Source organism: Podarcis erhardii (genome assembly GCF_964252035.2).
Source record: "Podarcis erhardii genome assembly, chromosome: 13".
NCBI lineage: Eukaryota > Metazoa > Chordata > Lepidosauria > Squamata > Lacertidae > Podarcis > Podarcis erhardii.
Genome location: NC_138502.1, coordinates 39,644,487 through 39,670,412, shown reverse-complemented (window position 1 = coordinate 39,670,412; position 25,926 = coordinate 39,644,487). Strand labels below are relative to the sequence as shown.

The window sequence follows — 25,926 nt, the reverse complement described above, 5'->3', positions numbered from 1 at the left end:
ATAATAATAATAATAATAATAATAATAATAATAATAATGTGATTATCATCATCATCATCATCATCAGTGTTTTAGTGCATAGTCTTCCTAATGTACACATTTTTGCAAAGCAATTTCCCCTAATATGCATTTCTGCATGATCTTTTCACTTACCTATGCCCTTTTACGCACTTTTTACCCTGGTATGTGCCTATCTGTACACATTATTCGGCTGGGGAATGGAAAAGGATGGCTATGTTTCAGTTTGCAAAGTGTTCTGAAAGTGTGATTTTGGCAAGTTCCCCTTTAAATCATTTCTGAATCCCATTTCTCCTCTATTACTTGGCTAGTAATTGGCCTGACTGTGTTGCCAGTGGGTAACCTCAGGTTGATAAGAGGGTGTGAAATTCCAGACTCTTCCTGATGGCTTATAAACCTCAGAGGGAGTTATGGAAAGAAGGCAGAGGAAAACCCCCCAAAAGGCAGAGGCTGTCTCTTGAAGGAAGAAGATAAAGGAAGTGTGTATTTGTTGACTAGGTTCTTAAGGCTTTTATAGTCTGACAGGAGGACAGAAAAGGAGGCAGTTGCCCTAAGTTCTGAGGGGTCTGGGGTGCCAGGACTGTGAGACGCTCCAACACATGTACTTGGCTATATGTAAAACACAGATTGCATCAATTTAGAAGGTGCCCAAAGGCTGCTGTAGGGGTTAAGCATTGAACTAGTACTGGAGAGACCCAAACTGAAATCCCACTTGGCCATGAAGCACACCTTGGGCCACCAACCTTGCCGCAGATTAGACCATGAAAAGAGACTGTGCTGGAGGCCCATGGGTGGGGTGGAAACTGCAGTCACTAGCCAACTTTGACTGGCATTCCTTTACAACTCCAAATCTAGCAGGGGGGGAAACTTCACAAATGAACAAAACTCATCCAATGCAGGAGCAAACTAGCTGACAGGGACAGCTTTAAGGTTTTAAATACTGTAGCTGTCATATGGGAAGAACAGCAAAGACCCCTCTCCTGATGTGGTCCTGATAACTCCCCACTCTATCCCACAGTGTTTACTAGCACTAGGAGGGAAGCTCCCAATTTCCCCCTCAACAAGACATTTTTAACAGCTTTGTGGGACCGTTTTCACTATTTTGGGATAATTTGCAAGATGAATTGCTATCTTGTCACATGCGTTTCTGTTATGTACTGAGTTGAATAGGATCCAAAATGCAGCAGCCTGATTGGTCCCAGAACAATAGGCTCCAGAATACAGCAGTCTAATTGGTCCACAGGAGCCACCCAATCCAGCTCCAGGTGGAAGTGAATCTGCGACCTGATTGGCCTACAGGAGAATCCCGGAATTAGCCAATCACATGGGGCCCATTGTGTAAATAATGTATATAAAGCAGACATTCTGGGGGAACTTCCATTCCTCCTCACCACTATGAGCTGAATAAAGAGCATGAAATCCACTCTCGACTCTGAGTATATTTCAGTTTCTTAAGGACATGTGTTATACTTCTGGGGCAGACAAGCTAACTTCCTACCATTGTTCCCCTTGAAATACCTCCCTTCTAGGCCTCTCTCTCACACACACACCCCTCTCCCAGCATCAACAGTAAACACGGATCCTATTCATTAGTAGGTTTATTGAGAAGCAGCAAGTTTTGGTGTTAAGCCCAAGGCGGATAACATCTAGGAGAGCTACAGCCCAGTCTAAAAACGGTGCCTCATTGGAAGCATACAAGATGTGAGAAAGCGGGGGGGGGGGGGGGCAAACCCCACCTGAAGCACCAGGCAACTGAGGCCCAAGAGGCAGCACCTGGCTATACTTTCCCAGCAATAGTTAAATTTGCAAATGTTTCCCACCCCTCACAGCAGCGGCATATTCGGCGTGCGGAGCTGTTTTGGGGCCATAGCCCTGAAGCGTCAGAAAGGGAGGCAAGCTTCTCCTAGCGTCCTACAGCTACAGGCGTCTCCTCCCTCCCTTCGCTAGTGTGGCTTTTACTTCGTGGCCGCTGGCTTCACACCACTTCCTTGTGCTCCTGGGTTGACTCCTTGATCACCTGCAGGCAGAGTGGGGAGAAGAATGGGAGGGAGGTTATTCACCCTGCTTGGGTTGCAAGCTAGCTTTCAGCGGCCACAAAACAGCTCCTATTCATTTTGAAACTTTGTGTGCTCCCTTCTAAATGCTTCAGGTTCCCATTGCTTACTCCCACCTGTCCCCTAAAAATCAAAATCAAAGCAGGGTCTATGGCAGCACAGAACTAGTAACTTGATGGTTGATGCACAAGATTATTGCCAATCCTGGTGACACTTAATTGAAATTGGAGTTATGCGACCCACCGAGCCAAGGAGCTAAGTAACTCTACAACATTTAGAAAACGTCTGAAGGCAACCCTGCATGGGGAAGTGTTTTTTAAAAATGTTTAATGTTTTATTATGTTTTTATATATGTTGGAAGCTGCCCAGAGTGGCTGAGACAACCCAGTCAGATGGGTGGGGTATTATTATTATTATTAATAGTAATAATATTAATATTAAATAGGACATCCCTATTTTCATTGGATAAATGTTGGAGGGTATGTAAAGCCAGCTTTCTTTTTTATGTTTTAGCTGCATCTATTTAACCCTAAAAGGTCATGGTTTGTTTTCCTGGATGGAAGTAAACCAGCAGGGCAGGTCTGGAAAATGTACCAGCGGAGGAGAGGAGATTTAAGCCCCCATCCTGGCAGAAGAAGAAAGAGGGAAACAATGAGGGCCTAGCTCAAATTTCATGCCTTTGCAGCAGTCCAGCTATATGTATATTTAACTGCATAAAGGTAAAGGTAAAGGTACCCCTGCCCGTACGGGCCAGTCGTGACCGACTCTAGGGTTGCGGGCTCATCTCGCTCTATAGGCCGGGAGCCGGTGCTATCCGAAGACACTTCCGGGTCACGTGGCCAGCGTGACAAAGCTGCATCTGGCGAGCCAGCACCAGCGCAGCACACGGAAACGCTGTTTATCTTCCCGCTATAAAGCGGTCCCTATATATCTACTTGCACTTAGGGGTGCTTTCGAACTGCTAGGTGGGCAGGAGCTGGGACTGAACGGCGGGAGCTCACCCTGCCGCGGGGATTCGAACCACCAACCTTACGATCGGCAAGTCCTAGGCACTGAGGTTTTACCCACAGCGCCACCCGCATCCCGCATAGTAAGGAGCAAAAGGGCTGGTGCATAGTCAGGAGCAAAAGGGCTGGTGTAGCTATCAGCCACAAGAGACAAAGCAACGAAACAGGAAGTCTCCACTTTGAATGTGCCACAAACCTGTTCACTAAGCTGTGTTAGTCAAGCCTCTCATCCACATTATGGGGATAATAGTACAGTGGTACCCTGGTTTAAGAACAGCTTAGTTTATGAACAACTTGGATTAAGAACGCTGCAAACCCAGAAGTAGGTGTTTTGGTTTGTGAACTTTGCCTTGGAAGCAGTACATGTTGAGTGCGTTCCATTTGTAAATTGAGTCCCCCGCTGCTATGGGAAAGCACGCCTTGGTTTAAGAACACTTTGGTTTAAGAACAGACTTCCGTAACGGGTTAAGTTTGTAAACCAAGGTACCACTGTACTGGCTTACCTTTATAAGGCCACTGTGAGAATTATAACAAGATGCTATATTTTATTTATTAAATTTGTACATCACCCCATATCCATAGATCTCAGGGCGGTTCACAATGCAACAATACATGAAGCGCTTTAGAACTAGGTAAATATTCAGGATTATCCCAAATAACTATTTACACCCCACCACACACATGTCTTCTGTGCACAGTGGGAAGCTATGGACTACTGCAATGCGCCCTATGTGGGGCTACCTTTGAAGGTGACCCGGAAACTACAACTAATCTAGAATGCGGCAGCTAGGCTGGTGACTGGGAGCAGCCACCAAGACCATATAACATATAAAGACCTACATGGGCTCTCAGTACGTTTCTGAGCACAATCCAAAGTGTTGGTGTTGACCTTTAAAGCGCTAAATGGCCTCAGCCCAGTATACCTGAAGGAGTGTCTCCACCCCCATCATTCACTGAGGGCCTCCTCTGAGGGCCTTCTGGCAGTTCCCTTACTGCAAGAAGTGAAGTTGCAGGGAACCAGGCAGAGGGCCTTCTAGGTGGTGGCGCCTGCCCTGTGGAACGCCCTCCCATCAGATGTCATGGAAATAAACAACTATCTGACTTTTAGAAGACATCTGAAGGCAGCCCTTTTTAGGGAAGTTTTAATGTTTGATGTTTTATTGCTTTATTATTATTAATATTCTGTTGGGAGCCACCAAGAGTGGCTGGGGAAACCCAGCCAGATGGGCGGGGTATAAGTATTAATAATAATTATAATTATGGCCCGATACTTTCCAGGTTTGTTATTCTGCTCTGTTCAATTCTCCAGACTATGCATTTCCTCAGGAGTCAGCTTGCAAGACCTTTGATCTGAGCTATGTAGTATCTCAGGCTGAACAGAGTGCTCACTGAGGGAATAAAGTATTGTCAGGAGCACAGCTTCATCCTTGCAGTATAACTTTTGCCTGCTGACCAACACTGCCTAATTTTTTTGTAGGCACTAGCAGGCAAGGCAGAAAAGCAGGCCTTTATTCTGCCATCTGACACACACTGTCTCTATAGCATCAGAACTTTAATTACTTATTCCCAAGTGCCTGCTCCCTCTTTTCTTTTCTTTTTAAATACTTTATTTGCTATTGTTTTTACTGACGCTAGAACAGGAACTGAGATACAGTCCATCAAGATGCATAGTTCTATGCTGATGGGCAAACCATTCCCCAAACCCCAAACTTGGAAAAGCTTGCTGTGACCATGTTAGAGAATTCATTCTCCCATCCATTTTGACTCATGTTCCAGCCATCCATCTCGACACCAATTCTGGAAGGAAGAAAAGTTATTTTCTACTGCCCACAAGCCTAAGTTATAAATCTCCCTCATGTTTCCAACATCATAAAACCGGAGGCAATGGCAGAGAAACCCAAGGGGATGAATGCCAACAAGAAATATCAAGTGTTACACATAGGAAGAAGGAACCCCGGTTTGTGCACAAGGACAACTGGTTAGCATGCCTGAGGGAAATGCGTAGTCTCCAATGGATAACAAACAGATGCCAGTCATGTGGTGCTTCAGCTCAAAAGCCCAAGACCATTGCTGGTTGGTTGTCTCCAAACAGAAACATCAGACCCAAGACGTAAGACGTTACAGATAAATAACACTGCTTTTCTCAGTGCCGGGGAGCACTCATTTGGGGCCCTGGGTAGCACAGTGAAAGAAGAAAATGCTGATAAATTGAAATAGGATGCAGAGGGAATCATTGCAAGATGATAGGCGGAGGTTCTAGAAGACAAATCCTACCAGGAAAGGCGGAAGGAGGCTGGTATATATAGTCCCAAGAAGCCAAGAGATATTGGAAGATTAAAAGGGCTACAGTCTCTCACCAGTGACAAGATTAAAACTACAGAGAGGAAGGAGGTTTGAATATTAGGAAGAATTTCCTAACTAGGAGCAGCTCAGCGACAGAGCATGATAACGAAGGAGACTGAGGAATCTATTTCCTGGAGGATTAAAAATAAAATGAGTGGGGCAGGCATGTCCATAGATTCTACAGGTGTTTGGAAAGAAAAGGTTGGATTGCTAGATCTTTCAATCATGTGATCAGAAAACGAAGGCCTGGGTAGTTTTTGCCTACCTCTCCATCTCTTGTCTCCACTGTTTTGACCACAATACTCCTCTTCAGGTGGGCCTCAGAAACGGACTTTGTGTCCAGGCTGGTCTCTGGTGAGGAGGGAAAGAACAGCCTGGTCATTGTCATAGTGTGGTAGTTACTGAATTGTGACCTGGAGAAGGCAAACACTGTTCATCTGTGATAGACTTTGAGCTGGCCCGCGAGACCACAAGGAAAGAAACAGAAGGAAATGTTATGGGTCTGGGAGAATGTGTGTGAGAGAGAACAGTATTGAACAGTGAGCTAAAACTCAGCTCCTTCTGCACTCTGATGCAGCTGCAGTGAAGGGCAACCAGAGTCAAGGAAGGGGGGGGAGAGAACTTGCTAGGTAGCAGGGAGCTAGATCTAAGTGATCCTAAATTGTAGTACCTTGACCTTGACCAACAAACATCTTAGTAACACGCATACAAATTCCTCTTCAAGGAGTTTTCCTTTCAGAGGTTTTTCAAGCAGCCTCCCATATGGCAACAAGAACAACCAAAGTGATCACAAAGAAGAATCAAAGTGGAACAGAGGTGTGCAATTAAATGAAATCTAGTAGCAGCTGGCACAGAAGAGAACTGGTGTGGCGTCTAACAACGCACCTCTAGTTATGTTTACTGGAGTTAAGTACTATTGTAAACAGGGACATGGGTGCCACTGTGGTCTAAACCACTGAGCCTCTTGGGCTTGCCGATCAGAAGGCCGGCAGTTTGAATCCCCGCAACAGAGTGAGTTCCCGTTGCTCAGTCCCAGCTTCTGCCAGCCTAGCAGTTCAAAAGCACGCCTGTGCAAGTAGATAAATAGGTACCACTGAAGCAGGAAGGTAAAGGCGTTTGCACGCTCTCTGGTTTCCGTCACAGTGCCAGAAGCAGTTCAGTTGCACCAGAAGTGGTTCAGCCATGCTGGCCACATGACCCAGGAAGCTGTCTATGGACAAACGCCAGCTCCCTCAGCCTGAAAGCGAGATGAGCATTGCAACCCCATAGTCACCTTTGACTGGACTTAACCATCCGGGGGTCCTTTACCTTTACTATTGTACCCAATGGGACCTGCTCCCCAAGACAAGTAAAGATGCACAGAACATCAGTCAAAGAGTGAGCTGGGAACTTCCTGGTTAGAAGCTAGTATTAGCCATGGCCTTGAAACAAGCCTTGTTGATGGGAGATGGATTTCAGAAGGACATGAGTGTAGGAAACGCCTTCATTGGATCCCAATTAATTTCCAAAGACTTCAGTTTTAGGAAGGTTTTTTGGCATATAGGAAGCTGTTTTAATCCAGGGGTCCCCAACGCAGCAGCTACATTTGCCTGTATCTCCTACAGCGCACACAAGAGGTGTCGAAAAACTGCAGTGCGTAGGGAAATGGTTAGCTTTTCCTGCTCAGCTCCTCTTTGCAGCCTCTCCTAGATTGCACATGCCCCATCTTACAGATATCGGCATTTCATTGGGTGCCAGGATTAGAAACCTACTCTCCCTCCCTTCCTGTATTGAAAAAGGAGAGGTAAAGTGCCTTCTCTCTGCAGTGCAGTTGATTATTTTAGACTCTGAACTTGTACGTTCTTACAAGGGTGGGGAGCTTTTAGATGGCAATGTGTAGTGCCATACTCAAAATGTGGTAATCCTACTGAGTTTGGGGTTCCTCCTGCTCATTCCATTGGGTGGGATTCCAGCTCTTCTGCCCCCCAAGTCGTCCCTCCAATGGCACCACTGGTTTTCAAAAATACCGTATTTTTCGCTCTATAAGACGCACCAGACCACAAGACGCACCTAATTTTTGGAGGAGGAAAACAAGAAAAAAAAATATTCTGAATCTCAGAAGCCAGAACAGCAAGAGGGATCGCTGTGCAGTGAAAGCAGCAATCCCTCTTGCTGTTCTGGCTTCTGGGATAGCTGTGCAGCCTGCATTCGCTCCATAAGATGCACACACATTTCCCCTTACTTTTTAGGAGCAAAAAATATGGTAAATAGTAAAATAGACAGGAGCCAGAGGCTTGGAATACAACCACTCTCCCCTTTCCTTCCTCTTGCCAATGAGTGCCTGTTGTTGATATTCGCAGCTCCCGTGACCCACATCTTGCGCGACCCACTCGCAACCCCTTCCTCATCCTGCTTCTAGCCTGCCAAAAGGCATCCTTGAGGCCAGAAATAGAACAATGAAGGCCTTTAGGATTGATCCAGAAAGGCACAAATATGATTATAGTGGTGTCGGTGGAGAAAGGCATCGGCAAAGCAGAAGACAATAGAAGTTTTCCAATACGTATTGGTCTTACTACCTTCGGAATAGATTAGGTGCAGCGGCAGCACATCCCATTTCGCTGTTTGTTTCAAAACAGAAAGTGCTGCCCTGCCCTGCTGCCACTATCATACCTGCCACTGTCACCACCTGCCTCACCTGATCTGCTGCCACACAGCCTGCCACACTTAGTGGTTCACACTATAATTGAAATTGAAATACTTTATTGTCACTTGTGGTGCTGTGGGTTAAACCACAGAGCCTAGGGCTTGCCGATTAGCAGGTTGGCGGTTCGAATCCCCGTGACGGGGTGAGCTCCCGTTGCTCGGTCCCTGCTCCTGCCAACCTAGCAGTTTGAAAGCACATTAAAGTGCAAGTAGATAAATAGGTAGCGCTCCAGCGGGAAGGTAAACAGTGTTTCCGTGCGCTGCTTTGGTTCGCCAGAAGCGGCTTAGTCATGCTGGCCACATGACCCGGAAGCTGTACGCCGGCTCCCTCGGCCAATAAAGTGAGATGAGCGCTGCAACCCCAGAGTCAGTCACGACTGGACCTCATGGTCTGGGGTCCCTTTACCTTTACAACTTGTATACAGTGAGATTACATGAGCACCCCCTACTCAGCTCTCTTAGTCTTAATTCCCCTCGTTTACTGACGCACAACCACCAAACAGTCAGTTGCCCTGTTGTTATCTTTTCATTCAGCAGTAGCCTAACAGCCTACGGATAGAAGCTGTTCTTTACCCTGTTGGTGCGACTAATCATGCTTCTATATCTTCTGCCTGACGGCAGGAGATCAAGAAAGTGCCAGCCAGGGTGTGAATCATCCCTGAGAATTTTCCTCACTTTCCTGAGGCAACGTTCTTCCACTATTTCATCCAGTGGATTCACGGGGCAGCCCACGTACAGTTGCTGCCTCATTTGTGTGTGGTCACATGGCAACAGCCATCCTCATGACAGAATGGGTTCCTTACCTCGGATCTGAAGGTTGGAGAAGGTCTGCACTGGAATGGTGATCCTGCAAAGACACAAGGAAGAAAAGGAAAAGAGAGTGGGTTTTCGAAACAGTCCCAGGGCCAGCCCACCCAAGAGGCAGGCTAAGGTTGCAGCCTCAGGTGGTGGAACCGCAAGAGGAGGCAGCAGTAGCCACTGAGATCTCACGAGACCTTGCCAAAGTCTGAAGAGATCTCATGTGCTCCATTTGATCCTGCAAGAGATCTCACCAGAACCCGCCGTCACTGCTGTCGCTTTGCGCAACTCAGATGAGGGTGGCTTTGGTGACGAGTGCAGGGCACCAACTTCCTGTTCCTGTGGCGAATCAGGATGAGCTGCCCTTGATCCGTCCTAATTCAATCCTTCCCCAACCTTGCATCTTTAATTAATTACCGTATTTTTTGCTCTATAAGACTCACTTTTTCCCTCCTAAAAAGTAAGGGGAAATGTGTGTGCGTCCTATGGAGCGAATGCAGGCTGCGCAGTTATCACAGAAGCCAGAACAGCAAGAGGGATTGCTGCTTTCACTGCGCAGCGATCCCTCTTGCTGTTCTGGCTTCTGAGATTCAGAATATATTTTTTATTGTTTTCCTCCTCCAAAAACTAGGTGCGTCTTGTGGTCTGGTGCATCTTATAGAGCGAAAAATACGGTAATTCCAGGTTTTGTACTGGATAAGCAGCAGAGCCAAAGGAGCTCGGGTGAGAAGCACAAATCTCACAAAATGGCTGATCTGGCAGAAGTAACATGGCAAACAACACCCTTCCCCAGCTTGTGTTGGAGTACCACTCCCATCAGCCACAGCCAACCTGGCCAATGGTCATGGATGATGGGAGCAGTAGTCCAAAATGCCTTCAGGTGGAAAAGAACAACAGTTTTTTCTGACTTAAGGACAACACCAACAGAGGTTGACAGGAATCATTTGGTCATATTCAAATGCTATTTGGTATGAGTCATCCCCGGGTCTACTGGAGGGTTTTAGCACAGTGGATCCTGGATACAGCACCTACACAGTGACACATTAGATCAAGGAATGCTTGGTGCCCTGGAAGATCAGGTTCAAAGCAACAGTACTTGGCAATATTTCCAGTATTAAACCAGAGAACCTGACTAGGTAAAAAGGTAAAGGGACCCCTGGACAGTTAAGTCCAGTCAAAGGTGACTATGGGGTTGCAATGCTCATCTCACTTTCAAGCTGAGGGAGACTGCATTTGTCCACAGACAGCTTTCTGGGTCATGTGGCCAGCATGACTAAACCGCTTCTAGCACAACAGAACACCATGACGGAAACCAGAGCGCACGGAAACGCCGTTTACCTTCCCACCACAGCAGTACCTATTTATCTACTTGCACTGGTGTGCTTTCAAACTGCTAGGTTGGCAGAAGCTGGGACAGAGCAACGGGAGCTCACCCTGTCGTCTGACTAGCAACAAGCTGACTTGGAGGCTCATTTTTTAAAATTACCCTTATGAGACCCATCCAAGTTTAGAGGGAGGCCTGGTCTCTCCTTGAAGCAGAATGAACTGGAAGATTCCTAAGACAATAAGAGTTGACTATACCACTTTAGATTATGGGTGGGACTTGCCATTTGTAAGTGTTCACAGCCCAGCCCACTTTCCCACTGTGCTGATTCCCTACTTGTGGGGAGTTGTGTGTATTTAACACTGCTCACATTTAAAATGAGACCCCCTAACTGTAGTCTGAAGTGGTACGGTCCATTTCACCGCCAAGACTCAGCCCCCTCATTTGGCTGCATATATGTAGAACAAGCCTAACACGCAGGGCTTTTAAGGAGCTTTGTATTGCTCTGACAGGCTCCCCAGCAATTCCATGTAAAATACCGTATTTTTCGCCCTATAGGATGCACTTTTTCCCCTCCAAAAATGAAGGGGAAATGTGTGTGCGTCCTATGGGGCGAATGCAGGCTTTCGCTGGAGCCTGGAGAGCGAGAGGGGTCGGTGTGCACCGACCCCTCTCGCTCTCCAGGCTTCAGGAAGCTATCCGCGAGCCTTGGGAGCCTGGCGGGAGTTCCCGCCGGGCTCCCAAGGCTTGCGGACAGCAGCCTGCAGCCCGAAACCCAGGGAGCACTCCGCAGCACAACCCAGGCAGATATCTGCAAGCCTGGGGAGCCTGCGGGAGTTCCTGCGGACTCCCCAGTCTTGCGGATAGCAGCCTGTTCCGGGGGCTGGAGTCGGGGGAAGCTCGGGCTTCCCCCGCCCCAGCCCCGCGCCTGGGGGGGGAAATATATTTTTTTTCTTTATTCCCCCCCCCAAAAAAAAACCCTAGGTGCGCCCTATGGGCCGGTGTGCCCTATAGGGCGAAAAATATGGTATGTCACAACACTATGGCTATGGGAGTTTCTGGGCACTACCTGCTTTCCTCCCCCTCCAAGAGTTTGCGGTAGGTGGCAATCTCAATATCTAAAGCCAGCTTGACATTGAGGAGGTCCTGATATTCCTGGAGGTGACGAGCCATTTCCTCCTTGAGGCTGCGGGTGTCTTCCTCTAGCCGAATCACTGTGTCCTGGTAGGCGGCAGTGTCGAGGGCATAGCGGTCTTCCATCTCCCTCAGCTGCCTCTCCAGAGATTCGTTCTGTAATGAGGACAAGGGAAGCGTCACTGGCGAATGCAACAAAACAAGTGGTCTGTTACTAACCTGCAAAGGGGAAGGGACACCCTGAGCCCACAGCTGACGTGGGGAGGTTATAAGCCATGTCAGCAACATCCATGTTGGACCCAGCTTGGAGGCTGAAAGTGACATACATTCTGGGAATATATACCTTTCGCTCATTTCCCTCATGAACTGCCGTACATTCAGTTCCTGCCTTTCTGCCAAAGCACTCAAGGCAGTTTGCAGCTGACCAATAATGGCTCATGAGCCAAAGAGGCATAAGCAATGAGGAACAGCGCTCTATGTGGGGCTACCTTTGAAAGTGACCTGGAAACTACAACTAATCCAGAATGGGGCAGCTAGCCTGGTGACTGGGAGTGGCCGCCGAGACCATATAACACAGGTCCTGAAAGACCTACATTGGCTTCCATTATGTTTCCGAGCACAATTCAAAGTGTTGGTGCTGACCTTTAAAGCCCTAAACAGCCTCGGCCCAGTATACCTGAAGGAGCGTCTCCACCCCCATCATTCAGCCCAGACACTGAGGTCCAGTTCCGAGGGCCTTCTGGCGGTTCCCTCATTGTGAGAAGTGAGGTTGCAGGGAACCAGGCAGAGGGCCTTCTCGGTAGTGGCGCCCGCCCTTCTGAACGCCCTCCCATCAGATGTCAAGGAAATAAACAACTACCTGACTTTCTGAAGACATATGAAGGCAGCCCTGTATAGGGAAATTTTTAATGTTTGATGTTTTATCGCTATTATTATTATTATTATTATTATTATTATTATTCTGTTGGGAGCTGCCCAGAGTGGCTGGGGAAACCCAGCCAGAGACGTATAAATAAATTATTATTATTATTATTATTACTACTACTACTACTACAGGGAAGGAAGAGGAGACAAGGCACACTCAGGAACAAGCCAACCCTTTCATATTATTGCGTAATGGCATTACATAAGGACTAGGTGAAACAATTGCTTTCTACATAGGAGACAATGCTGGAAAAGGAATACCCAATAGCAGCTTGCCCCAGTTAGGGATTGGGGAGACATTTGATTCAATTTGCACTTAGAGGCAAACTTACCCAATTTGTGATTTTTCAAAAAAATAAAATGCATATTGAAATGGGGAAAAAACTAACTATCTGAATTTTGCAACACCATTCTCCAGCCAAGTAACACAGGCAAAAATAATGTAAGAGTAAAGTGTGTGTACAGATGCATATGTGAATGAAAATAATATACCAAATTGCATTATATTAGGGAGAAGAAAAAGGTAAGGGTAAAGGGACCCCTGACCATTAGGTCCAGTCACAGACGACTCTGGGGTTGCAGTGCTCATCTCGCTTCATTGGCCGAGGGAGCCGGCATACAGCTTCCGGGTCATGTGGCCAGCATGACTAAGCCACTTCTGGCGAACCAGAGCAGCGCATGGAACACCATTTACCTTCCCACTGGAGCGGTACCTATTTATCTACTTGCACTTTGTGCTTTCGAACTGCTAGGTTGGCAGGAGCAGGGACTGAGCAACGGGAGCTCACCCCGTCACGGGGATTCGAACCGCCGACCTTCTGATCGGCAAGCCCTAGGCTCTGTGGTTTAACCCACAGCACCACAAGTGACAATAAAGTATTTCAATTTCAATTATAGTGTGAACCACTAAGTGTGGCAGGCTGTCCTAGGCTCTGTGGTTTAACCCACAGCGCTACCCTTGTCCCAGTTAGGGAGAATAGCTGTGCAAAAAGGGAGGTATTAGGGGGGAATATCCTATTAGCATCTAAAAAGGTGTACCTTATGAGAAATTTGCAGCAAAATGCTGATGAATTTTCATGGAGTGGTGTCTGTGGGCAGGAAGGAATGTCAGTCATGTGGGGCAGGGGAGGGGGGAAGGTAAAGGTTATCCATTCCAACTGGTTGCCTCAGACAGTGAGGTGAGAGAGCCAGGCCTCCTCCACTGGCTCAGCTGGGACCAGCTGCCATTTGTTGCCTCGCCTCCTAGAACTACCTCCATTGTTGGCCAATTCCATTTGACTGCGGCGGAGGGAGAGGCGAGGCCCTCTCCATTGGGCTTAGCCGGGAACCAGAAACAGATGAACCTGTTGATTCCAGTTTGTCTCCATTTCTCATTTCCCCAATCTTAAACTCCCTTCTCCAAATTTCCGCATCAGCTCCACCTACCGATCCCCTCAGGGACTCCAGGTCACAGGTGAGGGACTGCAGCTGCCGGCGATACTCGTTGGCTTCTTGCTTGGCGAGACGCAGGGCCTCAATGTTTCGTGCCGCTGCATCGGTCAGGTCTGCAAACTACCAGGCGGAAGTCAGGTTAACGTTCTGTTTCGTGGCTCAAGGAACACATTCACTCGCATTGGGCACTCACACCAGAACACAACCCTCTCTCCACAGCTGATCTGGGCAGATCAGCTATGGGGGTGGGCGGGCTGTTATTGCCCCCCTCTCTGCTCATCCATGATCAATCACATGACCAGGGAAAGGACAGTTCGTGTCCACATAAGTGTGCTATTCCCAACCCAATACTGTATCCAGGGCCTTTTTTTACAGCCAGAATTGCTGGAACTCAGGGGTGGAGGAAGGGGTGTGTGGTGGGTGTGGGCCACCTCAAGTGTCACCACTGAGGGGGGTGACAAAATGCCGGGTGGCACTCAGGGCCTGCAGCACGGCCGAGCCACACATCTCTCCTGGGAGCAACGCGATGGCTTGGGCGCCTGCAGGCTCTGCGCTACCCCAGACGGTCCGCCCGCCGCCTCCCCCTCAGCAGTAGGGTGGCTGAGTGGGAGGAGGCAGGCAAACTTCTTGGAGGCCCCATGGAGTGTCCTGCCCTGGCTTGCCCCACCCAAAGGGCGGCTGGCCCCGCCCCCATGGATGGATGGCTCCACCTCCACGAGCTGCTGGCCCCGCCCCTGGGCGCACGGCATGCGCTGCCCCAGGCGCCCAATCGGATGGCTCCACCACTGAACTCAGTTCCGGCACCTCTCAAGTGAGCGCAAATGCCACTCTAAGAGAACAAGGGAGGTGTTCATGCTCAGTTCTGGCACCTCTTTTTTTAGAAAAATAGTACTGACTACATCTAAATTACTTCTTCTGATCAATAGCCCAACTTTACAAATGTGTTTATTGATACTGACTGCTATCTACTTTAATGTCCCCTCCCTGTTTTGCTGTTGCTGCCAGGATCAGTAAGGTCTTGAAGGGAAGGCTTTTTTGTTTTTGTTTTTTTGAGAGGGACTGGATTAGGCCCCCAAGCTGGGGTTTATCAACCCCTGGTTGAAAAGGTTGTGTCGCCAGAGCTTATACCTGATCACCACTGTGACCTTCAAACCCTTCACCTCCCTTCCTGACAGGGCAATTGTGCTTGAATTTTCAGGCAACGAAGTCTATGGTTTCTTCACCAAATGGAAGCACCCAAAGGGAACTCAAAACGGGAAGTATCTTGGAGAAAAGGCACCTGTTATCACAGGTGTTTGGAGCAACCATTGCTGGTACGGGCTAGAAATGTCATTAAATTTAAAAAATGCACATGATTTATACTGAATAGTGAAGAAAAAGACCAGAGTGACACATGCACCCTGTGCTTCAAGCACTGAAAATTGTCACTAGCCATGCATGCAACCAGAAGTCTCATCCACACCGTCCCTCCCATTCCTTACCGCCACCTTCCAAAGCATCTCAATGGTGCAAGGCCCTGTTCGTCTAGAATGGGCAATCTGAGTGGCAGCCCCATTCAATTGGAATGCTAGTCAAAGCTGTGGGAATCCTTGGTCTTTCACTTTCCCTTGGGCTGGCCTCCACCCTGGTCACGTACCTTAGACTTGTACCATTCCTCAGTCTCATGCATGTTGTTTGAGGCCATGGACTCGTACTGGATGCGGATCTCGCGCAAGGCAGATGTCAAGTCCGGCTTGGCCATGTCCATCTCGATGTGGACCTGTTGCTGCTGCAGCTGCTCCTGAAGCTCCTGAAGCTCCTGAGAAGGGGACAGAAGAGTCATGAATCCAGAAACCTCATTCACGGGGCAGGGTTTCCAAAAAACTGGACCAATTAAGACCTTGGGGAACAGATCAGGGCAAATTCACAAATGTAGGACTTATCCACACCTACCTTTCCTCTGTGCTTTCCAGGCACGGTCTGAGGTCCATGTCCAAATGCCCTTTTCCTTGACCCGAAGATTTGCCTGTGAAAAACTGCTCTTTAAAGCTGAATCGGAGCAAATGGTAATCTGCAGAAACCCTGAATAGGCATTTGCTTCGATTCAGCTTTAAAGAGTGGGTTTTTGTGGGGCAAGATCTTGAGGTGATGTGTTTCTTCTCTTCCTTTCCTCACTCTCTTCTTCAAGATGCAAGTCATGGAGACAGGATGTGCCTTATGATAGCTCCCAGACACATGTCTGAAGCTACTTTTCTGTATTTCTACCCAAGAATATGTTGTCTGTGTTATCTATTATTGCTGCATAAGACAATGCATGACTGAGACCTAGAAACTGTAAGTAAAGCAATTTTAAACTTACTTATCAGTGTGTGGTCTATTCATTGCCGAGGGGGGCAGAAGGAGGTCAGCTGCTAAACTCTTTGGATACCACTGGGCACCATTTTGAAACAAAATGGCAGACTCAGTCTTTCAAGACTGCAGTGATCCCTTCGGACAAGCTAAATAACTTTGGCACAATGGTTCCTGAGATCAGGGAACAGGATTTTGTCTATGTTAGGATATTGTTGGATGCCATTTTGAATCAAGATGGTGGAGTGAGCCTTTGAAGGTTGCACTGATGGTCAGTGAAGGTTGCTGCTGGCTTCTTAGAATTCTAAGCAGTGCTGGACACTCCTTGCTCATTGTTTAGATCGAGTGGACATATTTTTGCCTCCTTTGTGTGTGGAGGGAAGATGTGCCATATTAGGAAACCTGGACACCTTTAGGAATACATGGGAAATACAGTGGTGCCCCGCAAGATGAACGCCTCGCAAGACGGAAAACCCGCTAGACGAAAGGGTTTTCCGTTTTGGAGGCGCTTCGCAAAACGAATTTCCCTATGGGCTTGCTTCGCAAGACGAAATGTCTTGCGAGTTCCTGCGGGTTTTTCCCCCCTCCCCCCTCCCCCCCCTTTTCCTAAGCCGCTAAGCCAGTGTGGTGTAGTGGTTAAGAGCGGTAGTCTCGTAATCTGGGGAACCGGGTTCGCGTCTCTGCTCCTCCACATGCAGCTGCTGGGTGACCTTGGGCCAGTCACACTTCTCTGAAGTCTCTCAGCCCCACTCAGCTCACAGGGTGTTTGTTGTGGGGGAGGAAGGGAAAGGAGAATGTTAGCCGCTTTGAGACTTCTGAAGGGGAGTGAAAGGCGGGATATCAAATCCAAACTCTTCTTCTTCTTCTTCTTATCAGCTGATCTGCTAAAAGCCGCTAAACCGCTAATAGTGCTAATCCGCTAAGCTGTCAATGGGCTTGCTTCGCAAGACGAAAAAACCACTATATGAAGAGCCTCACGGAATGGATTAATTTCGCCTTGCGAGGCACCACTGTATAACATCTCCAGGATCAAAGGTCTAGGTTTGTTTGCTTGCTTGTGTTAAAATTTGCAAGCTGCATTTCAACCTGAATGGCCCATAAAGTGAAATGCAGTCGTGTTAACATACAATGAAATCGAGAAACGCCATTAAAAACGAGCCTCACAAAAATGCAGTTAGAACCCAGAGCCTCTGAGTCAGATGAAGAGTCGGTTGGCTTTCCCAGCAATGGGACCAAATAACCAGTTTTCAGTATGTCTCTCTCCCTCTCGCTGGTTGTTGTTTTTTTTGGCAGGCATTAAAGGGAAAAGAGAGCACAAGCCACACTGTGGATCTGGGCCTTCAATCCGGCCTGTTACCCCAACTGCCTTTCAAGCTGGAGGAGCTTCCGTTTGGTGGCCCTGTATTCCATACCTCCTCGTGGATCTTCTTTAGGAAGTTGATCTCCTCTTGAAGTGATTCAATTTTACGTTCCAGGTCTATTCTGGCCAACGCAGCATCATCAACATCCTAAGAATTGAGAGGGGAGAATGAGGGACATTTTATCTGTTTTGGCCCTTAACGTCATGTATAGGGAGGAAAACGGGACCTCTTGCATGCTCTCTCTCTCTCTTAAAAATAAAGTAAAAGAGGGTTGCCCTGGCATGTGCTACAGACGTCCCAACTACAGCCCTTCCATGAGACACATACATGCATGCACATGATGTAGCAAGGAGGAAAATATTTCAGATCAATTACAAGCTACAAGGCCATCTTGCATTCTCTGCCCATAGTTCCGGGATGGGATTCGTCATTTTTTCCGCCTCACCTGTCGGTAGGAAGACAAATTGTTCTCAGCTTCAAGGCGCTGATTAATCTCGTCCTGTAACCTTAAATGAGAGAGAGAGAGAGATGGGAAAATCAGGAAGCTATGCTGAATTATCGGTTCCCTTCTGCAAGGGGCTGAAACCAAGGGAAAAAAATATGTCAAGGTCAAAGCCTCCACAAGGCCCTCAGACCTTTTCTATTTCTGTGCTGTTTACTTGCAAGTTTTCAAACCCTTCAGGCTTTGCATGCAATTAATACAACAAAATAACAATAACAAAAGCAGCGATAATATTAGCATAAGAACAGAGTCCTGCAGGATCAGATTAAAGGGCTAACATTCAGTTCTCATGGGGGCCAACCGCCCTTGGGGAGCCAACCAGCAGGAGTGCAACAGCACTCTCCTGTCAGGCTTGAGGAATTCTCCCTTCCGATGGTTTTAAAAAGCAGGGAGGAAACAAGAAAGCTCTTGCTTATACAGTGGTGCCTCGCAAGACGAAATTAATCCGTTCCGCGAGTCTCTTCGTCTTGCGGTTTTTTCGTCTTGTGAAGCACGGCTATTAGCGGCTTAGCGGCTATTAACGGCTTAGCGGCTTTAAGAAAAAGGAAACAAACTCGCAAGACGTTTCGTCTTGCGAAGCAAGCCCATAGGGAAATTCGTGTTGTGGAACGACTCAAAAAACGGAAAACTCTTTCGTCTTGCGCGTTTTTCGTCTTGCGAGGCATTCGTCTTGCGGGGCACCACTGTAATTTATTCAGTGATCACGGTAGAAGACAAAGAATCCAGTCATTCTTCCATGATGGAGTTGTTCACTCTGAGCCCCTCCAACTTCCCTCTCTAAGCAACAGCATCTGGCCCTACGGTGGCCCCCGGTGGTCAAATGTCTCTACGTCCGTTGCTCTTGCACTCTTAACGAACGTCGCATTGTAGGGGACGGTGGATCATCTATGCTGTCTAATGACACGCAGGGCTGTCTTAAGGATATCTGGTGCTGTGGTGCAAAGATCCCTCCGGCGCCCATTTCCCAGCGTTGCTGACCTTTTTTAGCCCAGCTTTGCAGGGCTGGAGGAGGTGGCCAGCGGCTGGAGGGCAGCTCCTCTGGCGGGAAGAGGCAGAGGCTGGACGCGGCGGCTCCCGGCTCAGCTGGCTGCTTCGTGCCATGGTGGCCATGGCAGGCGGAGGCTCTGGGCACAGCGCTGCTTCAGTGTGGCATGGCGGAAGCGGGCGAGGGTGGCGAGCTGATGCCGTTAGGCGCCACGTCCAGCCTCCACCTCTTTCCTGGCGCCCTCCAGAATTTGGCACCCTGGTGCCCCGCGCCACTAGCCTCTATGGGTAAGACGGCTTTGATGATGGGTCAAGTGGCTGCTCTGCCCCCCTCTTTCTCCTAACACCTCATAACTCTGCTGTTCACCTGTCTCTGAGCTGTTATCTCCCTCGTAGTTCTGCTGTAATTCAATACAGTGGTACCTCGCAAGACGAATGCATCGTAAGACGAAAAACTCGCAAAACGAAAGAGTTTTGCGTTTTTTGAGTTGCTTCGCAAGACGGATTTCCATATGGCCTTGCTTCACAAGACAAAAACGTCTTGCAAGTTTGTTCCCTTTGTCTTGCAAGTTTGTTTCCTTTTTCTTAAAACCGTGCATTCACTTCAAGGAGCAACTCATAGCACGCGGTGTGGTAGCCTTTTTTGAGGTTTTTGAAGACTTTGATGATTTTTGAAGCTTTTTCCAAAGTCCGTGCTTCGCAAGACGAAAAAAATCGCAAGACGAAAAAACTCGCGGAACGAATTAATTTCGTCTTGCGAGGCACCACTGTACTGCCTCTCTCTTCTCTGGCAGCTACAGGAGAAGGGGGTAGGTGATCTCTACCATTCCTCCTCCTCTTCATTCCAGTCCCTGACATCTCCCCATTTCCGATTCCCAGAAACTGATATTCAGAGGCACATACTGTCTCTGACAGTGGCGGCAAAGCGTAGCCATCACTAGTAGCCACTGAAAGCCTAATCCTCCATGAATTTGTCTGTTTCTCCATTTAAAACCTTCCATGCTGGTGACCACCAATGCGTGGAAAGGCATTTCCTTTAGTTTCTCCTGAATCTTCTAACATCCACTTCATCGGATGACCCTGGGATCTAGTGTCATGAGAAACGGAGGAGAACTTCTCTCTATCCACTTTCTCCAAACTATGTAAAATCTACAATCTCCTTTTTAAGGAGTGGCAACTGTACTGTACACACAACCACATGATTGATTTGCACAACAGTATTATGCTATTGGCAGTTTTATTTGCTGATCTTGTTAGGAATACACTGTACCAGCTGGAGCTCATAGTAGCTGGAGTCCAACAAAATCTAGAAGTCTCCATGTCGGCTACCCTGGTCCTACACTGTTATTGGAACACTAGGGCTGGTTGCCAGCTCTGCACCTGAGTGCTTTAGTGCTATTAAACGGAGAGAGGATATTGGTGGGAAAGGTTTGGAGCTGGCTATGCCACAGGTCCGTAGCTTGGATGCTAAGCAAGAGGTAATGTTAATTGATCCTTCCTATGCTGCAAGGAAGAATTCATCTCTCCATCTCCTCAGGAGCTATTAGATGTTCCACCTGCAGTTAAGTCCATAAACGCTATACTAACCCATAACCATATTTATTGGCCCACATCTTTGTGTTACTCACTTGTGGCCTCAAGCAATAAAATATGCAACTTTTGGAAAGCTTTCCTGTTAATTGTACAGTGGTACCTTGGGTTAAGTACTTAATTCATTCCAGAGGTCCGTACTTAACCTGAAACTGTTCTTAACCTGAAGCACCACTTTAGCTAATGGGGCCTCCTCCTACTTCTGCGCTGCCAGAGCACGGTTTCTGTTCTCATCCTGAAGCAACGTTCTTAACCTGAAGCACTATTTCTGGGTTAGCGGAGTCTGTAAGCTGAAGCGTATGTAACCCGAGGTACCACGGTATAGAGTTGATTTCTTACCAAAGGCAACCAGACCAGTGACTAGCTTGCCTGCAACTCCAGCCTCACCTGCTTTTTAAAATTGTCTCTGTGTTATCCCATCACACAGCAAACCCCTAATTTTCAACCTTGAATGAGAGTTCCCAGGGATCGCATTTGATCAAGATGGTGGGCGCATGTCTCACTGTCCACCCAAAATGGATGGATCTGTGCCTCCTTGTTGCTGAACTCAGATTCTCTCACATTGGTAACTGTTCCTCTCGGGGGGGGGGGGCGTTCCTTCTAAAGCAGATGTTGGCAGTGCTTTTCTTCCGGGGGAAAGGTGACAGTACTTACCATGAAACATAGATGCCAATTCCCTGGGGCCTTGGGTGCCTGAGCACCCACAAAATTCCCCATGAAGGGACTGGGCACCCACAAATTTCAGTGCCAGGGCCATGCACACTGCATGGCACCCACAGTCGCAGAGCCAAGCTGGCAACCTTGCCATGAAGTTGCTACAGTAAGTGCCACACAGTTAACGAGTGCTTCTCTGATAGAAAAAAGAGGTGCCGGTATTGGGTAACTTTGAGTACCTCCAGAAAAAAAGCACTGGGTGTGGGAACCCCTCCCGACATTGCTGAGGTTCAACCCCCATCAGCCCCAGCAAACATGGCCAGGAATGATGCAGTTCAGCAACTTCTGGAGGTCTCTACACTTGCTCTAAAGAATAAGAGATTAGAGAAACCAGAGGCCTTCCTCTTGGGCATTGTCGGCAATTGGTGTTAAAGAAAGATAGAACACTTTTTAGGTATGCAACAACCGCAGCAAGAATACTCATCGCAAAGTATTGGAAGACACAAAATTTGCCCACTCTGGAAGAATGGCAGATGCAAGTGATAGACTATATGGAATTGGCAGAAATGACTGGCAGAATCCGAGACCTGGGAGAAGAGTCGGTGGAAGAGGACTGGAAGAAGTTTAAAGAATATCTCCAAAAACATTGTAAAATTTCTGAATGTTAAAATGATGTTGGATATAAAGATAATATGTCATCAGTGACATAGCTAAAAGGAATATGCAAAAATGTTTTAAAAGAAAAGGGTGAAAAGGCCAGAGTAATATTATGTCGAAATTAAACATAATGATATAAGGGATTAAGTTATAAGAACATGCAAAAATGGAGTTAAAAGGAAAGGAAAAATCGAAGACATAATACGTTGAAATGTATAATATTGAATAAGATTTGAAAGAGGGTAAGGAATTGCTGAATTTGATTGTGTAAAGGGAAACACAGAAAAGGGAGATGTGAGGAAGTCAGGAAAGAGGGTTATAAAGATAATAAGCAAAAAACCAGATTTTCTTTATTTTCTGTTTTTTCTTATTCTCTTTTTCTTATGTTTTTACTGTGCTTCTTAGCCTTGTTGGATTGTGTTGTTTTTTATTGTCTCTCTCTTTTGTTTTGCTTGATTGTGGTATTTGTTTTATCATATAAAATCTTAATAAATATCTTTTTTTAAAAAAAAAAAGAATAAGAGATTAGGAAGGGCTCTCCTGGGCTGCAGTTTTAAGGGGAGGTTGCACAGGCATCAGTCAGGGATGCTGCATTGTCAATTGTGCACTAAGCAGGCGATTGGACTAGTAGGTGATCTCTTCCAATACTGTGACTCTGGTATATCCAATCCCATGGTCAACAGCAGTTGGTATGGACCGCCCTCTCAGGGCCAGATGCTAGCACAAAACATTACGTTGTTAGAGGCACCTGGCGCTGTTGCTGCCCCCACCTTCTTCACTGTGGAGGCTGCTCCATTATGGCGAATGGGGCACTGCCCCATCAACCTCCATCCTGATTCCTGGAAGCCCACCTGCCTTTGTGTTTACATCCAGTCCAGAGGGTGTCTCTGGATATCTGCTTCCTCCTCCTCTGTCTAGTTTTGCCCTTGCAGAACTCAGCAGGGAAGAGGATGGGCACAAAACTTGGATTAGTTGGCTCTGCGTGTCATTGGCTCTCTAGCACCACCTACTGTTGGGCTCCCTGCCTTCCGCCCTACCAGCCTCAACAGGCACCAGCCAGCACTGCTCCTCTGAGGTCATTAAAAAAATTATTTGTGTTTGTGGTCATTTTTGCCGTTACGTTAGCAGTGGTATTCCAGGTGTTCCAGACCCTCTGTGGTATGGTTACCAGCAGTGGCGTAGCGTGGGGGGTGCAGGGGGGGCCCGGCCGCACCGGGCGCAACATCTGGGGGTTAAGGTTAGGAGGCGCAAATCCACGGGTTAGGGGGTGCAAATTACTTGCCTTGCCCCGGGTGCTGACAACCCACGCTATGCCACTGGTTACCAGACATCCCCGTTTCCCAGGGACAGTTTGCGGATTAACAAATCTGTCCCCGGACAAAATCCGTCCCCGGATTTCATTTAATGTCCCCGGATTTTAAGTGTTGTAGATTTATTAGTAGGGAATGAATGTTGCGTGATTAGTTCAACGGCACAAGACATGTCATATGGGGCTTCCAGCGAGGCAAAATGGTGGACACCACGGCAGTGAGCAGCTCCTGAAGCCAGCCAGAGCCAACAGCGCTTCCAGACTGGCACTGTGCTGCTGAGACTGCTGCTGCCACTGCTAAGGGAGAACTGGGGACGCCTGGCACGTCAACTGGGGGAACCGCTGACCCCCCCTCCCATGACCCAAATCGAGCCAGGAGCGAGAGCGCCCAGTCACCCGGCCGATTGCCCAGAGGCGCTGTGGGGCCAGGAAAGCCCCGGAGCCGACGCAGGGAGAAGGAGGAGAAGGAGAAGGAATAGAGAGAAAGAAGAAGGAGAAAAAAGAGGGGAGTCCCAACCTGCTGGCGCCACCACTGAGGAGGAGAGGTAGGAGAGCACCGGAAGGGCAAGGACATGTGGCCGAGCCCAGGCCCGACCCGAGCCTACTACACGGTGGCTAGTGCTTCCAAGAGAGCTAGCCCTGGAAGCTAACCTAGTCTGCAGTCAAAGAGCTGGCAGATCACTAGCAAATGCTCATAGAAGAAATAACAATAGTTTAGCAGTTTTCAGGCTTCCTGCCTTTATGGAAACTTTCCACGTTCACATGGTATACTGGCCAGACCTCCTGGGCCCAAGGGAGCCAACTTGAATGAAATATTGGGGGCCCTAGGTATGCCCCACCCCGCATAATCAATCACAAGATGCAGAGCACACACACCAATTGAATGGCAATGCCCATCAACTTTGGGAAGGCCCTGCCACCCCAAATATTTTACTGGGGGAAGACGAAGGGACCTTGGCATCTAGGCGTTGGCTCCTATGCTTGGGCCTCATTATATTTTTCTGTTAATAGAGAATGTGCTATAGATTATATGCCACTCCCCTGCAGCTTTGGCTTGGAAGGGAAGACCACAAGCTGTCACCAAGGGAAGCTCATTTCCCATGACCAGTCTTTTCATGGAAAACTCCTAATAATCATCTGAGGAACCCCAGGGAACCCACGAGTTCCCCAGATGCACAATCTGACACTCCCTGCTCCAGATGGGTCAAGCTACCAAGCCTAGCCACGTGCCACAAAGGAAGGCCAATGTACCCCTCCCAAAACTCATTTGCCAATACGACCTGCTGGAAAAAAAATCCCATTCCCAAGCCAAACAAGGCAGCCAGTAAGACCCTGAGTGTGCAAAGCCCACTCACAAAGGACCCACCCACACCATGCGTTTAAAAGGACATGCCGTTCCCCCAAGAATCCTGGGAACTGGAATTCGTGAAGTGTGCTGGGAACTGTAGCTCCGTGAGGGATAAATTCCCTGTTCCCATGTGTTTAAAATGCATGATGTGGATGTACCTCACATATCTCCTCCAAATCCTGAATTCCCCAAGCCTCTGCATATTGCTTCCTTGCCTCATTCCCTATTTGCAGGTGCTTCCCCACCCAGCCCTGGTGCTGTGGGTTAAACCACAGAGCCTAGGACTTGCTGATCAGAAGGTCGGCGGTTCGAATCCCCACGACGGGGTGAGCTCCCATTGCTCGGTCCCTGCTCCTGCCAACCTAGCAGTTCGAAAGCACGTCAAAGTGCAAGTAGATAAATAGGTACCATTCTGGCGGGAAGGTAAATGGCGTTTCCATGCGCTGCTCTGATTCGCCAGAAGCGGCTTAGTCATGCTGGCCACAGGACCCAGAAGCTGTACGCTGGCTCCCTTGGCCAATAAAGCGAGATGAGCGCCACAACCCCAGAGTCGGCAATGACTGGACCTAATGGTCAGGGGTCCCTTTACCTTTTACCCCACCCAGCCCAGTCAAAACTTGAAAAGAGACCCTGGAGCTTCCTTACTTTTGCCGGAGATTGTTGAGGTCCTCCAGCAGGTTGTCTCTCTCGATCTCCAGACGGGCCTTGGAGTTGGTGAGCTGGTCCACCTGGTGGCGGAGCTCCCTCACCTCCTCCTGGTAGATGTCGGCCAACTTGGTGGGCTCCTTGTCTCGGATTTGGTTGAGCTCGGCCACCAGGACTTTGTTCTGCTGCTCCAGGAACCGGACCTTCTCTATGTAGCTGGCAAAGCGGTCGTTCAGCTCCATCATCTCCACCTTCTCATTGGTGCGGGTCTCCTTGAATTCGGTGTTGAGGGCATCGGCCAGGGAAAAATCCACCTTGTCCGGGGAGAACTTGGGGCCAGCACGGAAGCTGAGGCTGGAGGTCTTCAGCTTGGTGACGGAGAGCCGAGTGCCGGCACCTGAAGACAGGTACCTGCGCCCTGGCGAGAACCTCAAGGCGTGGTGGATGGAGGAAGTCTGCGTGCCGAAACGCCTTCCGTAGGATGAGAGCCGTTGCCCTTCCATGGTCAGGCTTCTCCTCCAGGCTCTGCAAACTCAGACAGATTTCGTTCTGTGGGCTGCAAGGGGTTTTATACAAGAGGGTTAGCCATCGCCAGAGCATATGCGTGTGAAAGGCTGGAGGAGGGAGGGGGAATGGGGTTCACGCCAGGCCTTAACATCTCACATTTTCCATGCCAAGTGCACTGTGCCCTGGCAAAGCAACAAAAGAAAGGCATTGGGCAGAAGCTTTGAGCGTTCTTGATGGGAGAAGAGAGCAAATGCTCTTGGACGAGCTACGAGGTCAGAGTCCTTGCCCACCTATGATGGCCATGATCTCCCTACAACAGCAGTGAC

At 48.3% G+C, this 25,926-nt stretch overlaps 1 protein-coding gene and 1 long non-coding RNA gene across 3 annotated transcripts; one reads left to right on the top strand and one right to left on the bottom strand.

Moving 5' to 3' along the window:
- Positions 1-1,598: 1,598 nt before the first annotated feature.
- GFAP (glial fibrillary acidic protein) lies at positions 1,599-25,887 on the bottom strand. 2 transcript variants are annotated; one of them, XM_081838040.1, is made up of 9 exons: positions 25,094-25,880; positions 17,850-17,910; positions 17,456-17,551; positions 15,352-15,513; positions 13,710-13,835; positions 11,296-11,516; positions 8,908-8,951; positions 5,688-5,773; positions 1,599-2,035 (listed from the first exon to the last, which is right to left on the bottom strand). In XM_081838040.1, exons 1-9 carry the CDS (start codon positions 25,594-25,596, stop codon positions 1,994-1,996), a joined length of 1,341 nt encoding a protein of 446 aa, XP_081694166.1. In that variant the 5' UTR covers positions 25,597-25,880; the 3' UTR covers positions 1,599-1,993. The 2 variants fall into 2 exon arrangements, with proteins under 2 accessions (XP_081694166.1, XP_081694167.1); XM_081838041.1 differs by lacking the exon at positions 5,688-5,773 and having other exon boundaries at positions 25,094-25,887.
- LOC309328365 lies at positions 19,219-20,569 on the top strand. Its single transcript, XR_014150821.1, has 2 exons — positions 19,219-19,293; positions 19,652-20,569. It is a non-coding gene; the product is annotated as an uncharacterized lncRNA (long non-coding RNA).
- Positions 25,888-25,926: the final 39 nt, after the last annotated feature.